Raw genomic sequence first — 20,037 nt, 5'->3', positions numbered from 1 at the left:
AAAAATATGCTGAACTAGAAAAACACCTCCTTATTGTTCTGTACCCCAAGCAGTTTCCATCTAATTTCCTTTTTCATAGTATTCATTCTATTAGAGGGCTTCACTGGAGCTTAGGTCAAAAGGAACCTAGAGATTCTCCTGTAGCTGGGAAACTGCTTCCCACTGCTGGGGGATTTCCCACTTCACCCTTTGGTGCTGAGCACATATTTACTCAGGATTTCAGACATCATTTTGCATGCTATTAAAACAAATCAACATAGTAAGAGGCTGAATAATTTCCTTAATTGAGATCCTGCCCTGAGATTTGATTCTCTCCTTGGCATTTGCTTTCTCCTGTCTAGGCCAATTACAAGTTACCAGGGTCAAGAACACTTGCCTCCTTCCCAGCACAGACTCACTTGACTGGAGGCACATTCAGAGCAGAGTACAGAGGGAGAGTAGGGAAAGCTCCAGGGCTGAAAACCAGGGGAGCTTAGCTTCCAGCTTAACAGATGCCTTTAGCTAAGGAACATTTTTTCTCAGTTATCTGATCTTTAAAATGAGCTTAAGAACTCAACCTGGTGGTGACTTAGTCACTTAAAACGCTTTCTTAGCCTTAGTCATCAGATATATAAAATTGCATGAATAATACCAACACTGTAGAGAAGTTGTTGGAAATATTATAGTATTTGGAAATACCAATTAAAAGCCCAAATAGGTCAACATGGTGGTACACATTTTAACAAACTCTTCTCAGTAATATGTATCCCTGACTTCACCATAAGGCTCAATGAGGTGAATCTGCTCAATAACTCTTTATATAATAAATATAACAATCCTACAAGTAATTAAGGCTTTATCAGCAAATTTCCGTGCTTACTAATTAAGAAACCTGCAGATTTTTATAGGAATGAACCACACACCTAGGGATGAGGAAGGGATAGGGGAGGAGAAAAGACAGAGGAGCCAGATACAATTTAATACAAATCATTGATGAGTACTGGGAGAAATGCATCAAGTTAGGTGTTGAAACAGAACATGAGGATGAGTTCACCAAAGGCAGCTTCCTACTTCACCACTTTCCATGGAGCTTGACACAAAAATAGTCTCAAGGTCACTTGGAACAACGATGACATGAGGGGAATGTGAAATAATGACAACTACTGCAATAAGAGCTAACTCATTGTATTCTGGACAGTATGCAAATCCTTCAAATGCATCACGCATTTGCCCTCACAGGAATTAGGTACTATTCATTCCCATTTTATAGGAGAAGTAAATAAAGTTGAGAGGCTTGACAGTTTTCTTACATCATAGCTGGTAAGTAACAGAGGTAGGACATGCATCCTCCATCTATCTGACTCTCCAGCTGCACTAAATCAACATGCTAAATGAGGAGAATCATCCACTGTGGTGAGAGGCAGTTTCCATCTGTTTGGTACTGATTGTCTAAGTCCATGTTTACTTGCTTCCATGTGACTTCAATTAACATTGAGGTTATTGGCCTGGTGCTTAGAAACCTAATATTGACTGAACTTTTCAGGTTTCCCCACAGACTGGTGAACAGCTTTCTCTCTCAAATAGATGCAACCTGGTCACAAGAGAGAGGCTACAAGAGTTCAGTTTTAGCCAGTGTTTTTCAGAGTTGAGGTTTCCTCTTGCATTCATTTAGCCTTCAATTTCTCAAGGATGACCTCTCTAGCAGACACTGTTTCTGGGGTCTGGGGAGGGAGTAGGGGAGCTGTCCTCATGGAGGTAATTACTCATGGAGTAGTGAGTAATTATTCATTACTTACCATGGTGCCAGTGTATTCTTCCAGTTTAGCCTCAGAAATGGCCTTTCTGTGGTGAAGAAAGAGGTCTCGGAGGAAGTTCTGTGGCGCCAAGAGAAGAGTCATACTTCATATAGTGAGCAAATAAACTGCAAAGGTCTTAAAAGGCCTTATTTCAAGAATTGTGGGTTGTTTGTTTCCAGGAGGAAATAAAATGCTTTTAGCAAGCAATAAATCCAAGAATTGAGGGCTGTCACTGTTTATAGGGAGCTCACGGGGCCCAGGGACTAGCTCCAGCATGAAAAAGTTATCATAAATGCTCAATTATGCTTCTTTTCCAGAGACAGCAATGTGACTTGCACTTTCTAAACCTTTTAAAAATGAATATATATACATATATGTACATATGTATGTATTTTTTGAGTAACATATTCAAATACATCTTTCCTGGGCCCACAGAAATCAAACTCATGATACACACATATCAAATTCCCAATGATAAACAAACCCACCCCTTCACCCAGTGACACTTACGCGGAGCTCAGCAGCTGATATAAAGCCACTGCTGTCAGCGTCGTATTTGCGCCAAATCTGAAATACACAAAAGTCATTAATTCATTTATCCTCAGATAAGTTGGAATAATTATGTGGTATCTACTACAGTTCAGCATCTGAAAACAGTACTTAACTGAATGGAAATTCCACTTTTGATGGGAAACTTTAGGCTTTCTTTGGTGACAGCAATTTTGGGCAGAATCCACCAGAAATGGATCACTGCATTCACTTGGAGCCACTTAAGGAGGGCTACAGTGGTTTCAATGAAAGCCCACTGAGTGGGCTTTAATCGAAAGGGTTCTTTTGGAAAGTTCAGAATGGAAAGATACAAAGTGATGAACTTCAATTTGGGGCAATATGACAAACTAAGAAACCTCCTCAGTACTAAATACCTAAAAATGCAACATCCTATGTAAATAACTTTTAATTACATTGCATAGATCACAAGAAAGTGAAAGGACTCCTAAGAGACCCAACATGATAGGAAAGCACAAACTTAGAGTGGTAATGTAGGACTGAAACCAAAGCCTATCCCAAGTATATCTGCTGGTCCCTGGCAACAAAGTCTGCAGTTTTATGAGAAAACTGCACATGTGGTAGACAGGGAATAAATCATGGGACCCACACAGGTGGAAAATCAGATCGAGGTGCCCGCTTTAAACTAAAGCTTCAAAACTAAAACCTTAATGAAAGATGAACTTTAAAAAATTACACTGCAGAAAAGTCCCCTAAGAAATCTTGCCTGTGTGGTCTTGTCTCTGATGGAGGGAATAAAATAACTGATAATTCCCAGTTATAAGCTACTCCTCTCATTAGTGTGAGGCCAGCATTCATCCAACTGAAGATGCAGTTACTGAACTGGAAGACAGAACAGCTGAAACTCTTTGAGGAAAGCACTGAACTACTTTCTTTAATAAATTCTGTTACTCTCACCACCTCTGATTATTCCATGGACAAGCCTCACATCAGTTGGCAAGCTCCCTAACTCTTGTACAAAATGAAAGGTTACACTAAGTTGTTGTGTTTTTTTTTTCCATTGACAGATTTTTCTTAGATCCTAGATGGATTGCCTGTGTTCTGTGTTAACCAACTGCAGGAACCTTAATTATTAACCACAATCAGTGTCCTGAGCTCAGACTCTGCAGGGATAGTAGGAGATGTTGATACTGATGCTATGTCGACACTGGTGCTGATATTTAGTGATAACAATTCAGAAATGTCACTCCTTTCAGACCCTGTCATTTATGTCTGAATTTAGTCCAATTTACACAATCAGTGAGTTAAATGTGATTTATATCTTTTATCGTATGACTATGCCAAAACTATGAGAATTTCAAATAATTTTTAAAATTTTTTGCATACTTTTTAAATGCCATTCTCCAACAATTTCCATCTAAATTATTGTGTAGTTTTACTACATCTGAGTCATTGGAGAGCCAAAGATTTTTGTGTGAATATTCAGCAAGCCTATCTTTAAAGAATAAAAACAAAATAAAGACATTTCCAGACAAACAGAAGCAGAGTTTATTACCAGCAGACTCTCAATAAAGAATATCCTCTAGGAAGAAGAAGGAACAGGAAGAAGGAAATCTGAGATACACAAAAAAGGAATGGTGAACAAAGACAATGGTAGCAATATGACATGTGGTGACACATGGGCAAATTGAAACAAATCTTGACTGCATAAAATTTGTGGGATTAAAGAAAACAAGATAGAACTAATATTCTGGACAATAATGGCACATGAGTTGGTGAGTAAGAGTTATAGTGTGTTAAGATCCTGTGGTTCAGGGGAAAAGTTAGAATTTCTTAAAATATGTAGAATGTAATGGGATATAAGACAGTTAATTTTTAAAAACGAATAATTTACAATGATAGTTTTAAAAACTGGGTACAGAAAGGGAAAGCTCTTCTTTACAGATAAAATTGACAAACTACAAAGGCAGGAAAAGTAGAATTAAAAAAAAAAAAAAAGATAAGAAGCCTCCATAGGGCCATGTGCTTTTCCCAAAATTAATGAAATACAAAAAGAAAAAATTTATAATCTCCAGAAATTCCTCTCCTGAGATAATTACTTATTGTTTCTATGTGTTTCATTTCTATCATGTTTCTACAACATACACTAAAAAACAGAATTGGGGTCATATTATCTATACGCTTGGGCAGTCTCTTTGTTATTTTTATTAAAAATGTTATCTGAGTGTTTTTAAACACAATTAGAATCATTTTGAAAATGTCTTAAAATACATTTTAAATAATTATGACTTTATACACAATTGGAAAATACAAAAGTACAAAGAATAAAATCACCTGAAATCTTACCACTTAGGAACAACTGATATTTATTTGTATATACTTACCTATTATCTTATTTATTCAGGCCTCAGGGTAAACAACTTTTAAACAAAGTTAAGATCAAATTCCATATACAATTTTGTTTCTTAATATTATATTGCATTTCCTTCATGTCATTATTTTTTGAAAATTTGATCTTCAGTAATCAATAATGTTCAATACTGTAGTTTTTTGCTAATGAATCTGCAGCACCTAGAACAGTGCCTTGCATATTACAGTGCTCATAAGAATTTATAGAATGGATGAATTATATGAATATATCATAATTTAACTAACTTTTCCACTATTGTTAGACATTTATGTTATTTTTAGTTTGAACTATAAGTGACACTGCAACATTATATGAACATCATTGTACAGAAAACTTTTGTCTACATTTCTGATTATAGCCATAAAATAGATGCCTGAAAAAGTAGAATTTCTGTGGGTTTTTTTGTTTGTTTGTTTGTTTTGAGACCAAGTTTCCCTCTTGTCCCTGAGGCTGAAGTGCAATGACACGATCTATGCTCACTGCAACTTCTGCCTCCTGGGTTCAAGCAATTCTCCACCCTCAGCCTCCTGAGTAGCTGGGATTAGAGGTGCCCACCACCACGCCCAGCTAATTTTTGTATTTTTTTTTTTTTTTTTTTTTTTTTAGTAGAGATGGGGTTTCACAGTGTTGGCCAGGCTGCTCTTAACCTTCTGACCTCAGGTGATTCACCCACCTTGGCCTCCCCAAATGCTGGAATTACAGGTGTGAGCCACCGTGCCCAGCCAGGACAAATTAAATTAAAAAAAATTAACTGTGGATAATGAAATTTTAAAGGATCGTGATTGAATTTTTCCAAAATTACTTTCCATAAAATTATTGCATTTCTTGAGTTACTGGCATAAATTCATGGTCCATTCAGAATTTCTTCTGTAAATTGCCTATGCAAAACATATTATCTCCTAAATGGGGACATGGTAACTGTATCCATTGTGGGGCCCTGGATGCAGTGGCTGTCTTGAATCTGCTGCTCTGGCCTTGGGGAAACCCTTATCTGCCCTTCCCTGGTTGTTTTTCACTAACAGAGCAGTAACACTGAGAGGCTGAGAGAAGGGGTAGCCAGAGGGAAAGTGGTAAGAGAGGTTATTGATATTGCCTTTAGCTTTTACTCTCCCATGATTACAAACAGAAGGCCTCCTTGCTGGACCAGCACTCTAATACATTATGTTCTGTATCATCATGCCTTCAAAACTAAAATTAGTTGCTGCCATTTTCTAGAGTCTAGATTTCTAGACAGCATTCTCAAAAGGTTGAAGCTCCATAGGGATATTGGCTTCAGATGGGGCACCTGCTCTCCTTTCCATAGTCCCCCACCTCCCCTCCCTCTCCATTCTTCAGTGTACCTGCCTGGCCTCTTGTCTAAAGTTTCCTCCAGCCCAAACTAAAGGAGTCTGTCAGCTCAGAAGCACCCCAGGACAGTACTGAGAGAACACTGGGGTTTGGGACCAAAGCCCTCACTCATCACCAAGGCATTTTTTGCTTGGTCTTATCCTCAGTGCTCAGCTCTCCCTTGACCACTGGGCAAGAGTGGTGGTAGCCACAGCAGGTGGCTAAGATCATAGCCTTGTCTCCATCCTCTTTCTCCATAAAGACATAACCAAGCACTCACCTGCATAAACTCCACGCTGCTGTCCAGTGGGTTTTCCCGACGAAAGACCAGAAGAAAGTTTTCATCCTCAGATAAGAACATACCAGCAAGCTAAACGAACAGAAAAAATAACAGTCGGGGACCCTGGCCAGTGTCCATTTAAGAATGCTCTCTGGTAAAAGGCATGGTGGTACATCTTCCAGGGCGGAAGGTCTCAGATCTTCCAGGATGAACAGCTCAGTTTGCAGTTCTGTGCTCTTGATTGACATTCTTTGATTCATTTATTCTTTCAGAAAGTATCACACTCCTACTAAGTATAAATCGCTATGGATATCTGCCTTCCACGAGCTTAAAATCTAAGATAACGATGAATATAACATTAATATCAATAATAAATTTGTTAAGTGTTGATGTGTTCCAGGCACTATTCTAAGAACTTCCAATACTGAATTAATTTAATTCCATAGTAACAGAAGATAAAAATAGCAAGTAATGCTTATGTTTGCCAGGCATTATTCTAAATGCTTGCATATGCTAATTCATTTAATCCTAATAACAATCTATAGGGTGCACAACATACCATTACTGTTATTTTCCGGTGCAGGAAACTGGTCTATACAGAGATAAGGAACTTGCCAACATTTTGTAATTAGTGTGTGATGAAGTCAGTATTTCAGCTTGGTGATCTCAAGCCCACACTTTTAATCACTATGGTTTACTGGTGAGATGCTGTATATATACAGTACTTCAGTGCAAAAGCAGGAATAACTGCTGCCTGGCTTGATACTTGAGTGTTAGCTATGGTTTATATTTTTTTACATTATTAGTGTCTATAAGATACTACAACAGTTGACTCAAGTATGATAAATTCAGCCAATCAGCTTTTTAATATGAGCACCAGTTTGACTGATTTACTTCATGCACTCCCTTGAACAAAGGTATAATAATATCTTGTTCCCCTATGTAGTTATAATACTTTTTTCAGGTTTGGCTGTGTTCATTGCCTAGGGTATTGTAGTATATGTTGTCTTCTTTCTGAGCTGTCCCCATAGACAATGGTCATTTCTTCTCTAACTGAGTAGTTTGCTCAGTGTCTTGTACAATACCACAGAGTGAGTCCACAGCAGATGCTCCGGAAGGGATTTAGGTGTAATTAGCTCACATTCTCATTCACATTTTCTAATTGGATGTGGGTCAGCTCGAGGACACATCATGTTAACAATAACTACGAGATTTTGAGTGCCTGCTACATGGCAGGTACCAGCAAGATGCTTTTTAGTTATCATCTCATTAAGTCCTCACACCAGTTTTTCAGGATGAGTATAAATATCCCCTTTTTGTCAATGGGAGGCAGTGCAGTTCAAAGTGTAAGTGATAGGCTTTAGAGTGAAATTAAATTTCTTCTCCATTACTTACTAATGATTTGATCTTAGGTAATTTAGTTAATATATCTGTGCCTCAATTTTCTCATTTGGAAAATGGAGATAATAATATTGATATCCTGGTCCAGATGGGAAGACTAAAAGTAAGATGAGCCAGTATTTATAAACTGTTTAGGAAAATACCTCATACATATCAAATAGTCAATAAATGATGACTGCCATGTTGGTGAAGATGATAAAATTGAGGCTCAGAGAAATTAAGTAACTTGCCTAAGGTTTCATATTCCACCATATTGACTTCATGCTTTTCCCATCAAGCTACACAGGGTCAACTGGAATGGGGAACTGCTCTTTGAGACTAACGGTGGCCTTTTACTCATCTTATTTTTTACTAGAAAATCCAACATGAGCCAAAGTGGGCTGATTTTTATGTCACGACTACCTGTAATTGGAGTAAGTGAAATGGTCAATAGTACAGCAAGGGAATGTAGGGGAAACAAAAGGCCTTGCTGCTCCTTAGACTCACAGACTCAGAAGGTTTTAAGGAGCCTTGGGAACAATGCAGTCTTGCACCATCAGCTTTCGTACAAACAACAACCTCAATGACACTCATATGCAGAATTACAAGACAAAAATCGTTGGCCAATTACTGGGGAATGTCTATCTGTTATTAGTAAGATAATGATATAGTTTTCAGTTATTTGCTATGTTTTGCTCATTCATTAATTAGGTCAAGAAATACTGAGCCCTACTATATGCTATGCTCTGTTCCAGGGTCTGGAAAATTACAACAGTGAACATGTAGTTAAAAATCTTTTGTTTAGTACACCTAACTTGCTGTTTGCATTTACTGTTCTGTTGATGCACACATTGATACTTTTACATCCAGTATAATGATAATTTTTGGTTACATATACAATTTTGCCTTTGATTAAAAGTTTGGAAACCGCTACACTCATAAATCTAGAGTTTAGTTTATTCGTTTTCTGAAAAGGCAGTCTCCTGGTGAACACGCACACTTTTTATAAAGGGAAATTATCCTGCCCTATTAACATAACTTCCTGAAGAAATTGTCCTATTATTCTCTTCAATAATATTGACTGCTCAGATATGGCAGTGTCACATCAAGAGACTAGCTCTCCCATTGTCAGGTAATATGTCTAACAGGCAGTTTTGACTATGAAAAAATATCTTAGTTTCAGATTGACTCATTTTCACATACAGATTTATAGCTACATAGTATGAACCTGTATAGATTCCTGTCTATAAGCAGAGTTCCACTAAAACCATTGCCACTTATTTGGTCATGTCATTCTAGGAAAGTAACTCAAGTCCTTATCAGCAAAATGGGGATAATGTTCCATGCCTATCATCATCTTAACTACTACGGGAATACAATAATAAAATACATGTGGAAGTCCTTTCTAAACTGTAAACATTTTTGTAACTGGAAGGAGAAATGATCAGGTAAGTTGTAGACCATCCACAGCGCTGCACACGTAGCATAGTTACATGCTTTAGTATGTGCTCCATAAAAGTGGATTAAGTTGAAGTAAAGACAGCTATTGTCTGTCATGCTTTTAATGATCTTAGGGATAGATCTTTCCCATCTCCACTGGGAGCTGATGCTGAAGTTTAACCTTATTTATTTTCAGTAAGTTTTTCCTTATATCACTGCTCAGTTTGAACAGGACACTATATAAAGAGACAAATGGTGGATCAAGTAATTGAAAGGCCTCTATCATTTCAATTCCCCAATTATAAAATAGATACAAATATTAATTGACCTAAATAAAATGATAAAAGAATTGCACACTCTTTGTTACTAAGTAGATGAAAAAGGAGAGATGATTACTTTTAAAATGTTATCTAAGCCAACTGCCTTTCAGAAATCTCCAATTTCCTGATCATATGTAAAGTTTCCATTGTCTTCCAAAGAATATTACAGCCTAAGATGACAAAGTAAAGAAAAAAACAGTCAAGAAGAGTAGAGCCATGAAAGATACAGTCATGAAACGTACCTCTTTCATCTGAATGTGACCATCTTTAGAAGCATCTCGGGTAGTCATAAATTGCTGTTTCACCTTGTGCAAATTTGCTTTCATGACTGTGTCCTGCAATTGACCAAACAGAGCCACATTAAAGCCACTGGGATCTCAAAGATATAGTTAGGATAGCAAATATTCAAAACACACGGCATGATAATTATGTTTTTCGAACCTGGAAAGCAGGTTCCTTGGCCACTTAAAGTGATTTTATCCTTTTGTAGAAGAAAGAGCAACGCTGGAGATTTCTTGAGCAACCAAGCACTAATCAGAATCTTGACTAGGTACAATTTACAGTTAATTAGTCATTAAAATATTGATAAAAAGAAGCTTAGAGACTAGGGTGCTGAAAGAACAAATTTGAACAGTGTTATATTTGGTTGTGACAAAAGATTGTATTGTAATTACAGATTTTCTTCCCAGTAACTCAGAGGTTTTACATTTTTTAACTGAAAAGTCCAGTTGTTCTGGGCCCCCAGGTGTATGTAACTCCTTTTTAATCTTCTTTTGTATTCTCTAAGGAAAAAAAAAATAACGAGAAGGGAGAAATAATTAAAGAGGAGACCAAAGTAATAAGGTAATTGCTGAGTTAACCAAAGATGTTACAACTCCCTTCTACGTTGAACCTTAATTGTCTTCTCTGGTGGATTTTATGGTTACTACAGTAAAAGTGACATATGTAACCAACAGTAAAGAATGAATTCTGATGCAAGGGTTGAGAAGCATAGATAATCCCAAAGAGTGCCCAATTCTAAGATTCTAGACTTGCTGAAATTTATGCTAAATTCATTCTCCTTAATACTATCATGCTATCTCTGGTCCCAAGCCCTCCAGCTGTAAGCTAGAGGGACTTAGAAGAGGTAATCCTGTTGATTCACTACCCTCCCTGTTGGTGTTGGGGGTGGAAGTGACTCAGCCTTCAGGACACTCTCTGGATGCATCATCTGTGCACGTGTGTACAGGACAGTTATCTGGGTGGCCTTGGGCTGACTCAGTTCTTCTGCCTTTCTTACTTGTATTTTTCAAGAATAACCCTAGCATGTGCTGGTGATGCAACATCCTGAGATAAGGAAGAACTTGCCAGAACAACCCAGGTTCAAGATGTCCTAAAACATTTTAGCCCACCACATGTTGCCTTCAGGTACAAAACTCAGAAAACACTGCTTTCTATCAAGCACCTACCATGTGCCAAACACAATTCTGGCCACTGGTGACATTATAGTCAGCAAAAGAGACCTGGTCTTTGCCCTCCATCACAGGCTGGTGGAAGGCATCTTTGTCTAGCCTTCCTTTCCACTGGGACCTCTCCCTAATGGAAGAAGAGAGGAGATGGTGGAAAGAGAAGTGTGGTGGAGAATTAGCAACTGCTACATCCAATTCACAAGAATAGGAAAGAAGAGCAGGTGAATAAACATTTTTGGAGTGCCAGCCAGAGTATGGGCTCTAAGCCATGCTCTTTAACAAATATTATCTCCCTGGATCTTCACAAAGGCCCTGGGAGGCAGAAAAAAATGTACTATACCCTTCAGCCCCTGGCTTCCTTGCTGGCCTACTAGCTTCTTCCTCTTTGGGAAACTTGTTTTTTCTTTTGTGCTCCCGCTTCTTACATGGAAATTCTCCTTTATCATTTTCCCATCACTAGCTGAGAAAATGTTTTTGGTTTTTTTGTATTCTTGACTCGGAGGGGCTGTCAGTCCTCACCTCTTCCCCTCAGGCTGTCATTGCTTCAGTTGACCTCTTGCATATGGCAAAGAACTTGCCAGAACAACCCAGGCTGTTTTAGTCGTTCCTAGAACAAAATGTCCTAAAACACTTTAGCATGGCACAACATGTTGCTCTCAGGAATAAAACCCAGGGAAGACTGCATATGGCAAATGTTTTTCAGGGAGTAGAAAATCTAGTAGAAAAGTAGTACAAACTCTCTACCTTCCAGATCTTAACATATGAAGACTAATACTCAAATGCATGATAATTTTATCCATTGCTGCACTATAAATCAAAACATATGATTCATTCAGATTAGTCTTCGTGATTTAGAAGCAAAAGAGTAAAGGAGAAAAAAATGAGAGGATGCTTGACAATCTTTTCTAAGGATCTGAGACACTCCCTTTTCATTTTACTGATGAGAAAATAGGCCAGAAGGGTGATGCTGCTGAATATTGGCAGAACAATCTTGAAACCAGCACATTTGATATCTGGTCTAGTGCACTTTCCACCACACCTTGTTGTTGCTTGAGATGAGGCAGAGAACACCTAATGGAGTCATTGCATTCCAGCATTAAGTTGTTAATAAATGAGAAATGGTTCAAACAAAATGCAAGGAAAGCTTGATGACTTGCTTTGGGAATTTTTCAGGATAGGTTCTGGCAACTAGTTAGATAACCAGATGCTTTAAATATTATAAGACCCTGAAGGTTTGAAAGCCTATTCTTAGAAAACCAGGGAACACTTTGGTCAGCAAGAACAATTTTAATGCTAGGGAAGTTCCTGGGCATTATGCTAGACTTCAACCCCTGACATTGGCATCCATCATGCCAACTCATTGTAGGAGGTGGATGCATAGCAAATGTTCGATGTAAGGTAGAAAAGGTGCTGTGAGCTGATATAATTTAAGCTATTGGATCCTCTAATATCTGATTCTCTAAAATTCCAGGATTGGTGTGGATACTGGATATATAGGGAACTGCCAAGTTTCATGTCAGTCAGTAGTTTGCCTCTTCCCTGTTCAATCATACACAAACTTTTGTCAGTAAGTATAAAGATAGAATTGTACTTCCTTTTTTTTTTTTTTTTACTTGTTGCCTTTTGCTGCAGGGGATGATAAATAGATGAAATTCATGCAATAGAAAGAAGTTAACGAATTAATGGCTTGTATAGTTCCCAAATGGATAATAAATAGTGATCAATAAACTTTATTTGAAATAAATTGTAGTGAAGGTGAGTCTCTAAAAAAAAAAAAACAAAAGTTATATGAATAAGAACTAAAAAATAACATCTATATGTGTAGCTATTTTTTGAAGTTATAAACCCAAACCACTAGCATTTGTGATTAAGATGATGTATCCATCAAATGAATCTGTGTATCCTAGCCATATCAAGGTCATCTGCTGTTTCTCTGGCTTTGGTCCTGTATTTAGAAACCCAAAATGATTAAAATAAGAGGACTTGGACAGTCTGACTCTGTAAACATCAACCAAACATATTCATATGGTGATTATAAATGGGGAACAGTGAAGGGTCTAGTTAAAAAACAAAAAAAAATGAATACCAGCCGGGCATAGTGGCTCACGCCTGTAATCCCAGCACTTGGGGGAGCTGAGGTGGGTGGATTACGAGGTCAGGAGATTGAGACCATGCGGCTAACACGGTGAAACCTCGTCTCTATTAAAAATACAAAAAATTAGCTGGGCGTGGTGGCACGTGCCTGTAATCCCAGCTACTCGGGAGGCTGAGGCAGGAGAATCACTTGAACCCATGGGGCGGAGGTTGCAGTGAGCCAAGATCGCACCACTGCACTTCAGCCTGGGCAACAACGTGAGACTCCCTCTCAAAAAAAAAAAAAAAGAATACCTTTCTAAATGAACACACATCAGACTAAAAATGTGAAAAAATACATTAGTGATTTGGAACCAAAGCATCAAATGAAGAAATGAGAGATAATGCCTGTATTATTTGTCTAAGACAGAGCAAGTCTAACAGGTCCCTGAGATGACAGTCTGTCTGTTGTCTTCTGTCTTCCTTTGAGTAGCCTCCTTTCCTCATGAAGGACCAAAGGTGGTGGTGAGTATGACTTAAGGCATCCTCCAAAGGTTACCCTAGCTTGGAAAACTTGCTCTCATAAACTGGAAATCATATATATATATATATATATATATGCACACACACACACATATATATAAATATATACAGTATATATACACACACACACATATATACACACACAGTGTCTGTGTGTGTGTGTGTGTGTGTGTATATATATATATAAAATCTTAAAAGCATTTCAGTGTTTAAGAGAGTAAGCTTCAACGATCCTGTGTGGGATAACCGCTTGGTGGATCTGAGGCAAAGCGGGGCGTAGAATAAACACTGGGAAAACTAAGGACCCAAGAAGATATTGCATCAGCATAAGAATATACACGTTGGGTATTTTTGCAACTAAAAGCACCTTTCACTTATGTTATCTTATTGGTCTTCACTGTGAAACAGGCAGACCAAAACATTATTCTAATAATTACTATTTTATGGATAGGAAAATTGAGACCCAGGAGTTTTAAATGGCATGTTGCTATCACGCAGCTCTAGGTGCAGAGATAGGGAATGAGCATCGGATTTCTGCCTCCACACATAGTTGTCCTTTCCCCAACCATGAGCCTTCTTTGGAGTGGGCCTTCAGAGACAAGAGGCACATTTTTTTTTATTCTCTGTAGAAGGTGAACAGGTTCTTTGAGACTCCAGGATCTTCTGTCAACCAGGTTTCCTCATGTGACACCCCACTAATCATGGTGGGATTAACTTGTCTAGTCTCAGCACCAAAGATTTTGTGTGTGCTTACATTTGAGTGTTCATGTACCATACAGGAAAAGCACAATACTCAACAGGAAATCACTCAACAGGGTCGAACTTCACTTTGAATTTCAGCTTGATGTTTTAGATTAAGAACTCTGCAAGTATAGCATTCATTTATTTATCTCTGGAACACAGGATCTGTTGGATGAATAAATGATTCTTTATGATGGGCTGGGCATTCCCAAAGGAAGTTAACTAACATGGGTCATGTTGGTGAAAAATTAGATTTTAAAGTAAATAAATGTGAAGCCAAATAAGCAGTAGCCAGATTCTACATTACCTTTAGTTTGAGGGCACAGAATCTTGGCTTCTGTCTTCTCAGATCCCGAACCCCAAAGCTCATGACTATCCCTTTGACCTAAAGCAAAAGAAACTGGGGCTTCTTCTGTTGTAATTTCCCATCAGTCCTTATCTGAGACACTAGGCTCCAGCAGGGTATTTATAATCCCTGAAGTATTGAAAGAGGCCCAGGATGTGCTACAGTCTGTACATGAGGGGTATGTACACATAGAATCTGATGCTTATCCATGGACTAGCTAAAATCTCAGCACTTTGAAAGAAAAGGTTTGCAGGGAGTAACAGAAACAGCAGCAATTGCAGCTGATGGTTCCATTAAGTCAATCCCCTCTGAGACTCTGAGGAACAGGTAATTACAAGCAAGCTGGTTGCTCTCCTGGATAGACTAGCAGGCAGCTTGCTGTTAGAAACCTCAAAATACCTTCTTCTGAGGTCTCTGTGACCCAGTAATCAGCAGAGGAAAGTAGAGCTATTCATGCCTTTGAAGGATGGCTTACCACTACTGAACACCAGAGCGAGGGGCTCCCTGATTATGGAGGCCTCCGTGCTGCTGGATTCTGTACTCACTGGGCATTACCAATCAAAAGTAGATGTCACAATCAAATGGTGACTGTTCCTCAACTGGGCTTCCATTTTGGAAATCCTGCCCTATTGTTAAGAACTTCCTTAAGGCCTGCTTATTACTCATCAGAGACAAAACCCAAAATTAGGAATAGCTTCCTTAATCATGGTTGTCCAGGTAACATGGAGTGCCCAGTGAAGGTCCCTGCAAGCACCCTTCCCAGAGTAGTGCCTCAGCATTTTGAAAGGCATCCAATGGCAGATGATATCATTTCTAGTTAAGAGTTCAAACTTATCATCCTGGCTCCAAAAGCTTTCTTCCCAGCCAAGTGCTCATGAGATGTGCCTGGGGCTGTTGCCACAGCTCAGTGGAATTGGCCTAATTATATTAGAATCCCCTCTCCAAAAGTCAATGTTCCTGGAGGAAAAGAGGGTAAAAAAACATGCAAACTGACTTTGAGTGCTTTTAAAATGAAAGATCCTTGGCAGACCCCAAATGTACTTAAATACTTACAGGATGAGACCTAGGGGTCTGCATTTTAACAAAGAAAATATAACTCTCAGGCACACTGAAATTTGATTTGATTTGCACTAGGTTAAGGATTATGAGACCTTCCAACCCCCTTTCCAGCCTCAGGGACATTTGCACTGAATGCAGTTGCGCAGGACACCAGTGAGTCCTTTGTTGTCCTCTTTCCTCAAGGATTATGCTTGCCCCTGTGTAAGAGCATTAGTCCATGGACCAGGTCTGAGATAGGGGCAGTGATAAAAACAGTCAAGCTGCAAGAGATGACATCCCTCTTTTCTCTCACAAAGGCAACAGTGCTTCTAAGGTTAGCCAAGGCCTCAGATGAAGATATCTCACAGCATCCTCAGCTTAGAGCAGACCCCAACTCGATGAATGAAAATTAGATACTCCAGCTTCAACACTGATAGCAATTTTTCTCCTCCCTTTTATAAATCACTAGAGCAAGGAGCCCTCTGAAAAGGTGAGAAGTCCAGGTCCCTGATGATAGATTTTTAGGAGCTGACCATCCCATTTATTCCAAGATTTTGAATGGTTTTAACTTTGTCTTTTTGCCTTCCTCAAATACCCATGTTCATGATAGATAAGATGGGTTCCTGGAGCACGATGAGCCTTACATTTACAGATGTAAATAGAAGCCCTATGGACAAGGCTGGTGGGCTTCACCACGGGCTGCTGGCATGTGAAACTGGCTGCAAGATTGAGGCAGAAGCCTCACTTGGTGGAAGCTTCCTCAGTTCTACCTGTAGCTTGTGTAAGTACAAGAATGAAGGATAAAAACGAGTGTGTGCAAGTGGTCTGACGAGAGGAAAGAAGGGACTCATGTCTCTATCTTTCTCATCTGCTGATCCTTTCACTTCACAGGCTGCACAGGGTAAGGGCTGGAATGCAGGCAGACAAAGAGCAATAAAAGGTAGAGAAAAAGGGAGATAAGAGACAAAGAAAAGGGTGAAGGAGAAAATGATGAGGAAAGAAGTGAAAGTCAAAAAGAGAGATAAGAAAGAAAGAAGAAAGGAGAAATAAAAGACCTGGGGAAAGGAGAGAACAAAAGAGCTTTGAGAAGCAGAGAGACTGGAAAAAGAGCGGGAAAACAAAGAGACATACAGATGGAGAAACGAATGAGAAACAGATATAAGAAAGAGACAAGAAAGATGAGCGACAGAGAGGTCAGAGAGAAAGGCAAGAAACAGTGGGAGATGAGAGCCATGAAACACAGAGATGAGAAACAGAAGTGAGCAGAAAAATGATAGAGACAGACATAAAAAAGAGAGACAGAATATGAGAGGCAGACAGAAATAGAGGGGGACCAAGAGATCTGTGCGGCTGAAGGGGGCAGATGTCAGCCCCTTTGTTTCTGAACTGGCTTCCTTTGCACCCCCCATCCCATACCCTTTCCATCTTCTCAACAGTGGTGAGGAGCTCCTTGTTCCCTCACTGAGCTCTCACATGAGAATGTGATGCACTTCTATTCTTCAGATAAACAGCTAAAGAATACGGACAAATTATCTCCATCATTCATTTAAATTCAGTTGTCCCTAGAGCATCTCCTTCTACTATGCATGCCCTGCTGGAGCTTTCATCAGGTCGAGCCCATCCCCAGGCTGGCCTCTGCTCATGTGTTTCTGTGTAAAATTTTTCTCTGCTTTGGTACAGAGACTTTCAAGAGTTCACTTACATCTCCCAAGGACAGATTTACCATCAGATGGACACTAGATAGATTGGCTTCCATTTATATCTGGGCTCTGGGTATGCTGGCTGTTTCCTGGTTTGTCATTCCCTGAAAAATCTGTAACCTCTTCTAATAAAATGAATAATGGAAAAATGATTTTAAATGGTTTGTAGTTTGCTATCAGAGGACTATCATACATATGAAACACCCAGAGCCTTAATGTGCTTAACATCTTTTCCAGCTTTTTGAACAAGTTGGGCTACTTTATCCCCAGGTATAAATCAATTAGCAGAGACATAACCAAGGAGACATTCAAAACCAAGTTAACTGAGTCTACAGTTAAGATCTCTGAGTGGATGACAGATGTTACACTGAAAGTCAGTAACCAGCATGTCTAATGCTACAGTTGTGCCTTTTATAAAACCTGCCTAAATCCCTCTATGTTGCTAGGAGAGGGGGAGAAATTACATACATGCAAGGAAGAAAAGAGGTCAGATGGAATTAATAGGTACAAATCAACATAAGACTTGGATGTGTGTATCTTACTAAGAGGCATACATTAAGGCTTAGTGTGCAAGTACTTACATCAGTACCCAGTTTCATCAACATGTGGAGAAAGAAAGCATCAAGTTCCTTCTCTTCTATGTAACCTTTTTCTAAATGCAAGAAAATAAACATAAATAATAGTAACATATAAAATAACACATGACAGTATTTATCTAAATATGTTTTTACTCTCACAATTTATAAAGCTTCCATCAACACTATTTTTGTTATTCCAATAACAAAGTGCCAACACCTACCTCTAGAAGATATGGGTTTGAACAGTAAACACTGTTCCAGAATAAGTGCTTTATGCTAGGGTTTATATTAGTGTTTGGGGAAAAAAGGCTATTAAGTACATGGATTGTAATCAATGAATAAACGTGAACTTAACAATAAAATTTAACCCAGAAATTTCTGAAGCCTGGAGAAACTTAACAGGTGTAAGTATTGAATCCCAGTTTGCAGAGTTAAAACACACCTTTTAGATATTTTGTTTCTTTATTAATAAAAACAAATATTAAGTAGTTTCATTTTATTTTCAAGTAGTTTTTTGATGGAGGAGTCGTTTTTTTTGGCGGAGGAGTCATTTTGAAAGTTGATAAAATTTATCCTCATTTTGAGAGAGTGAAGGGTGTACAACAAAGTCACTGAGTGAAAGTGAGCCCATTTAGGGAAGGATGACTTCAAATAGCTGAGTCCCACAAGCCTTGAATGTATACAATGATATTAGTCATTATATAAACAATATATATGTATGTCTACCATATATATGGCGCGCGCACACACAAAGAGAGATTGGAAAGGGGAAAGTGGAAATTCTACCACTTAGAATTTTAACAAGGTATATAGATGTGTATTACCAGTATGCCAAACGTCTGTTAATGATACTGTATTAGGTACAATGCATTAACAACCCAGGTCGATAACTTTGCCTACAGTAAAGGGGAAACTCTAGGTCCTCTCAGTGGGCTGAGCTTAGAGCCACGTCTACACCTGAGTGTGCAAGTAGCTTGTTCTACTCACCATCCGCATCAAAGCACTGCCAGACCTGCCAGAAGCAAGCGGCGTCCAAGCGCCCCGGAGTCGGTTCGCGGGCGCTGTCCATGGTGTTGACGACGAAGACCAGGCACCGGCGCGGAAGGACCTAGACGACTTTGGTAAGGACTCCTTCACGGAATTTCTTGACTCCCTCTCCTGCTTCTTTCGCTATGTGATTAGCTTTGAGTAACTGTTGCTGTGGAGGACGCGAGCGCTGCTGGCCCTGGCGTCGCTGAGCCGTCCCTCAGCCCTCAGCAAAAACCAGCTGCTGGAAGCCCGCCCCGCTCCTGGCGCGCTGGTCCCCGCCCCGCCCTGCGCGCTGTCCTAGCAGATCCTGTCTGTCTTTGCGCGTGGGGGATTCAGGAAGAAAGAAACTGTCTCCAGGCGTCCACGGCTCACTGCTTTTGCCCTTTAACTTGTTTGTCAGACTCAGAGAAGACATCCCTCTTACGTTTGACTCACTTTCCAAACTTGTGTCTCAAGGGGTTTTCTAGGGAGAGCTGCCTCATTTAAAGGGTTGCAGAAAGTGTCAGTGTGAGGGCCCTTTGGGCTTGAGGATTTAGAAATGTAGTGTGTGGTGAGGGTAGGTGAGAAGAGATGGTGATGGTGGTAAGTGGTTCCCTTTAAGCAAGGAGTAAGTCAACAGCAATTATTGAGTCCTGATTGTATAAGACATACACATTGCTGTACTATAATGCACTATAAGGACTTGCAACTAAATAGGGATACTGCAAGTCACTGTGATTTAAAGTAGCATCATTAGGATGCTGAGGAAAAATAAACTAAGCCGTACTCTGCCAGGAAAAGAGAGTCTGGGGGAGATGTGGCTGCCTGCAGGGTACTTAGGTAGAAGGCTTAGATGATTGTGTTTGGCTCCTAAGAGCCACATTAAGACCAAAGGATAAAAATCAGTTGGAGGAACACAGAGCTTTCTAACAATCAGGACTGTTCAAAATTGGGCAATGCTTTGTGAAAACGTGTACAAACTACACTGATACCTTTTGACTATATGTTTAGAACCTTTCATTGGATAATCTATAGAAAATGCTTGGATATTAGATAAGAAAGTTGAACCAGATGTAGATCTTCTTTATGGCACCCTGACTCTGGTTTTAGCATTCAGAATTATT

General features: G+C 39.2%; 1 protein-coding gene across 1 annotated transcript in view; it reads right to left on the bottom strand.

Moving 5' to 3' along the window:
* SCGN (secretagogin, EF-hand calcium binding protein) overlaps nucleotides 1–19,232 on the bottom strand; it is a 50,148-nt gene extending 30,916 nt beyond the window's left edge. The window contains exons 1-6 of the mRNA XM_007973519.3: nucleotides 18,893–19,232; nucleotides 17,909–17,979; nucleotides 9,681–9,773; nucleotides 6,299–6,388; nucleotides 2,286–2,342; nucleotides 1,776–1,853 (exon numbers count right to left, since the gene is read on the bottom strand). Coding sequence (XP_007971710.3) covers nucleotides 1,776–1,853; nucleotides 2,286–2,342; nucleotides 6,299–6,388; nucleotides 9,681–9,773; nucleotides 17,909–17,979; nucleotides 18,893–18,974 — 471 coding nt within the window. The 5' untranslated portion in view covers nucleotides 18,975–19,232. The remainder of the gene's footprint in view (nucleotides 1–1,775; nucleotides 1,854–2,285; nucleotides 2,343–6,298; nucleotides 6,389–9,680; nucleotides 9,774–17,908; nucleotides 17,980–18,892) is intronic.
* Between the last annotated feature and the right edge of the window lie 805 nt (nucleotides 19,233–20,037).

Source organism: Chlorocebus sabaeus, chromosome 17 (assembly GCF_047675955.1).
Source record: "Chlorocebus sabaeus isolate Y175 chromosome 17, mChlSab1.0.hap1, whole genome shotgun sequence".
In the NCBI taxonomy this organism is placed as follows: Eukaryota; Metazoa; Chordata; class Mammalia; order Primates; family Cercopithecidae; genus Chlorocebus; species Chlorocebus sabaeus.
This window is presented reverse-complemented; position numbering and strand designations above follow the sequence as displayed.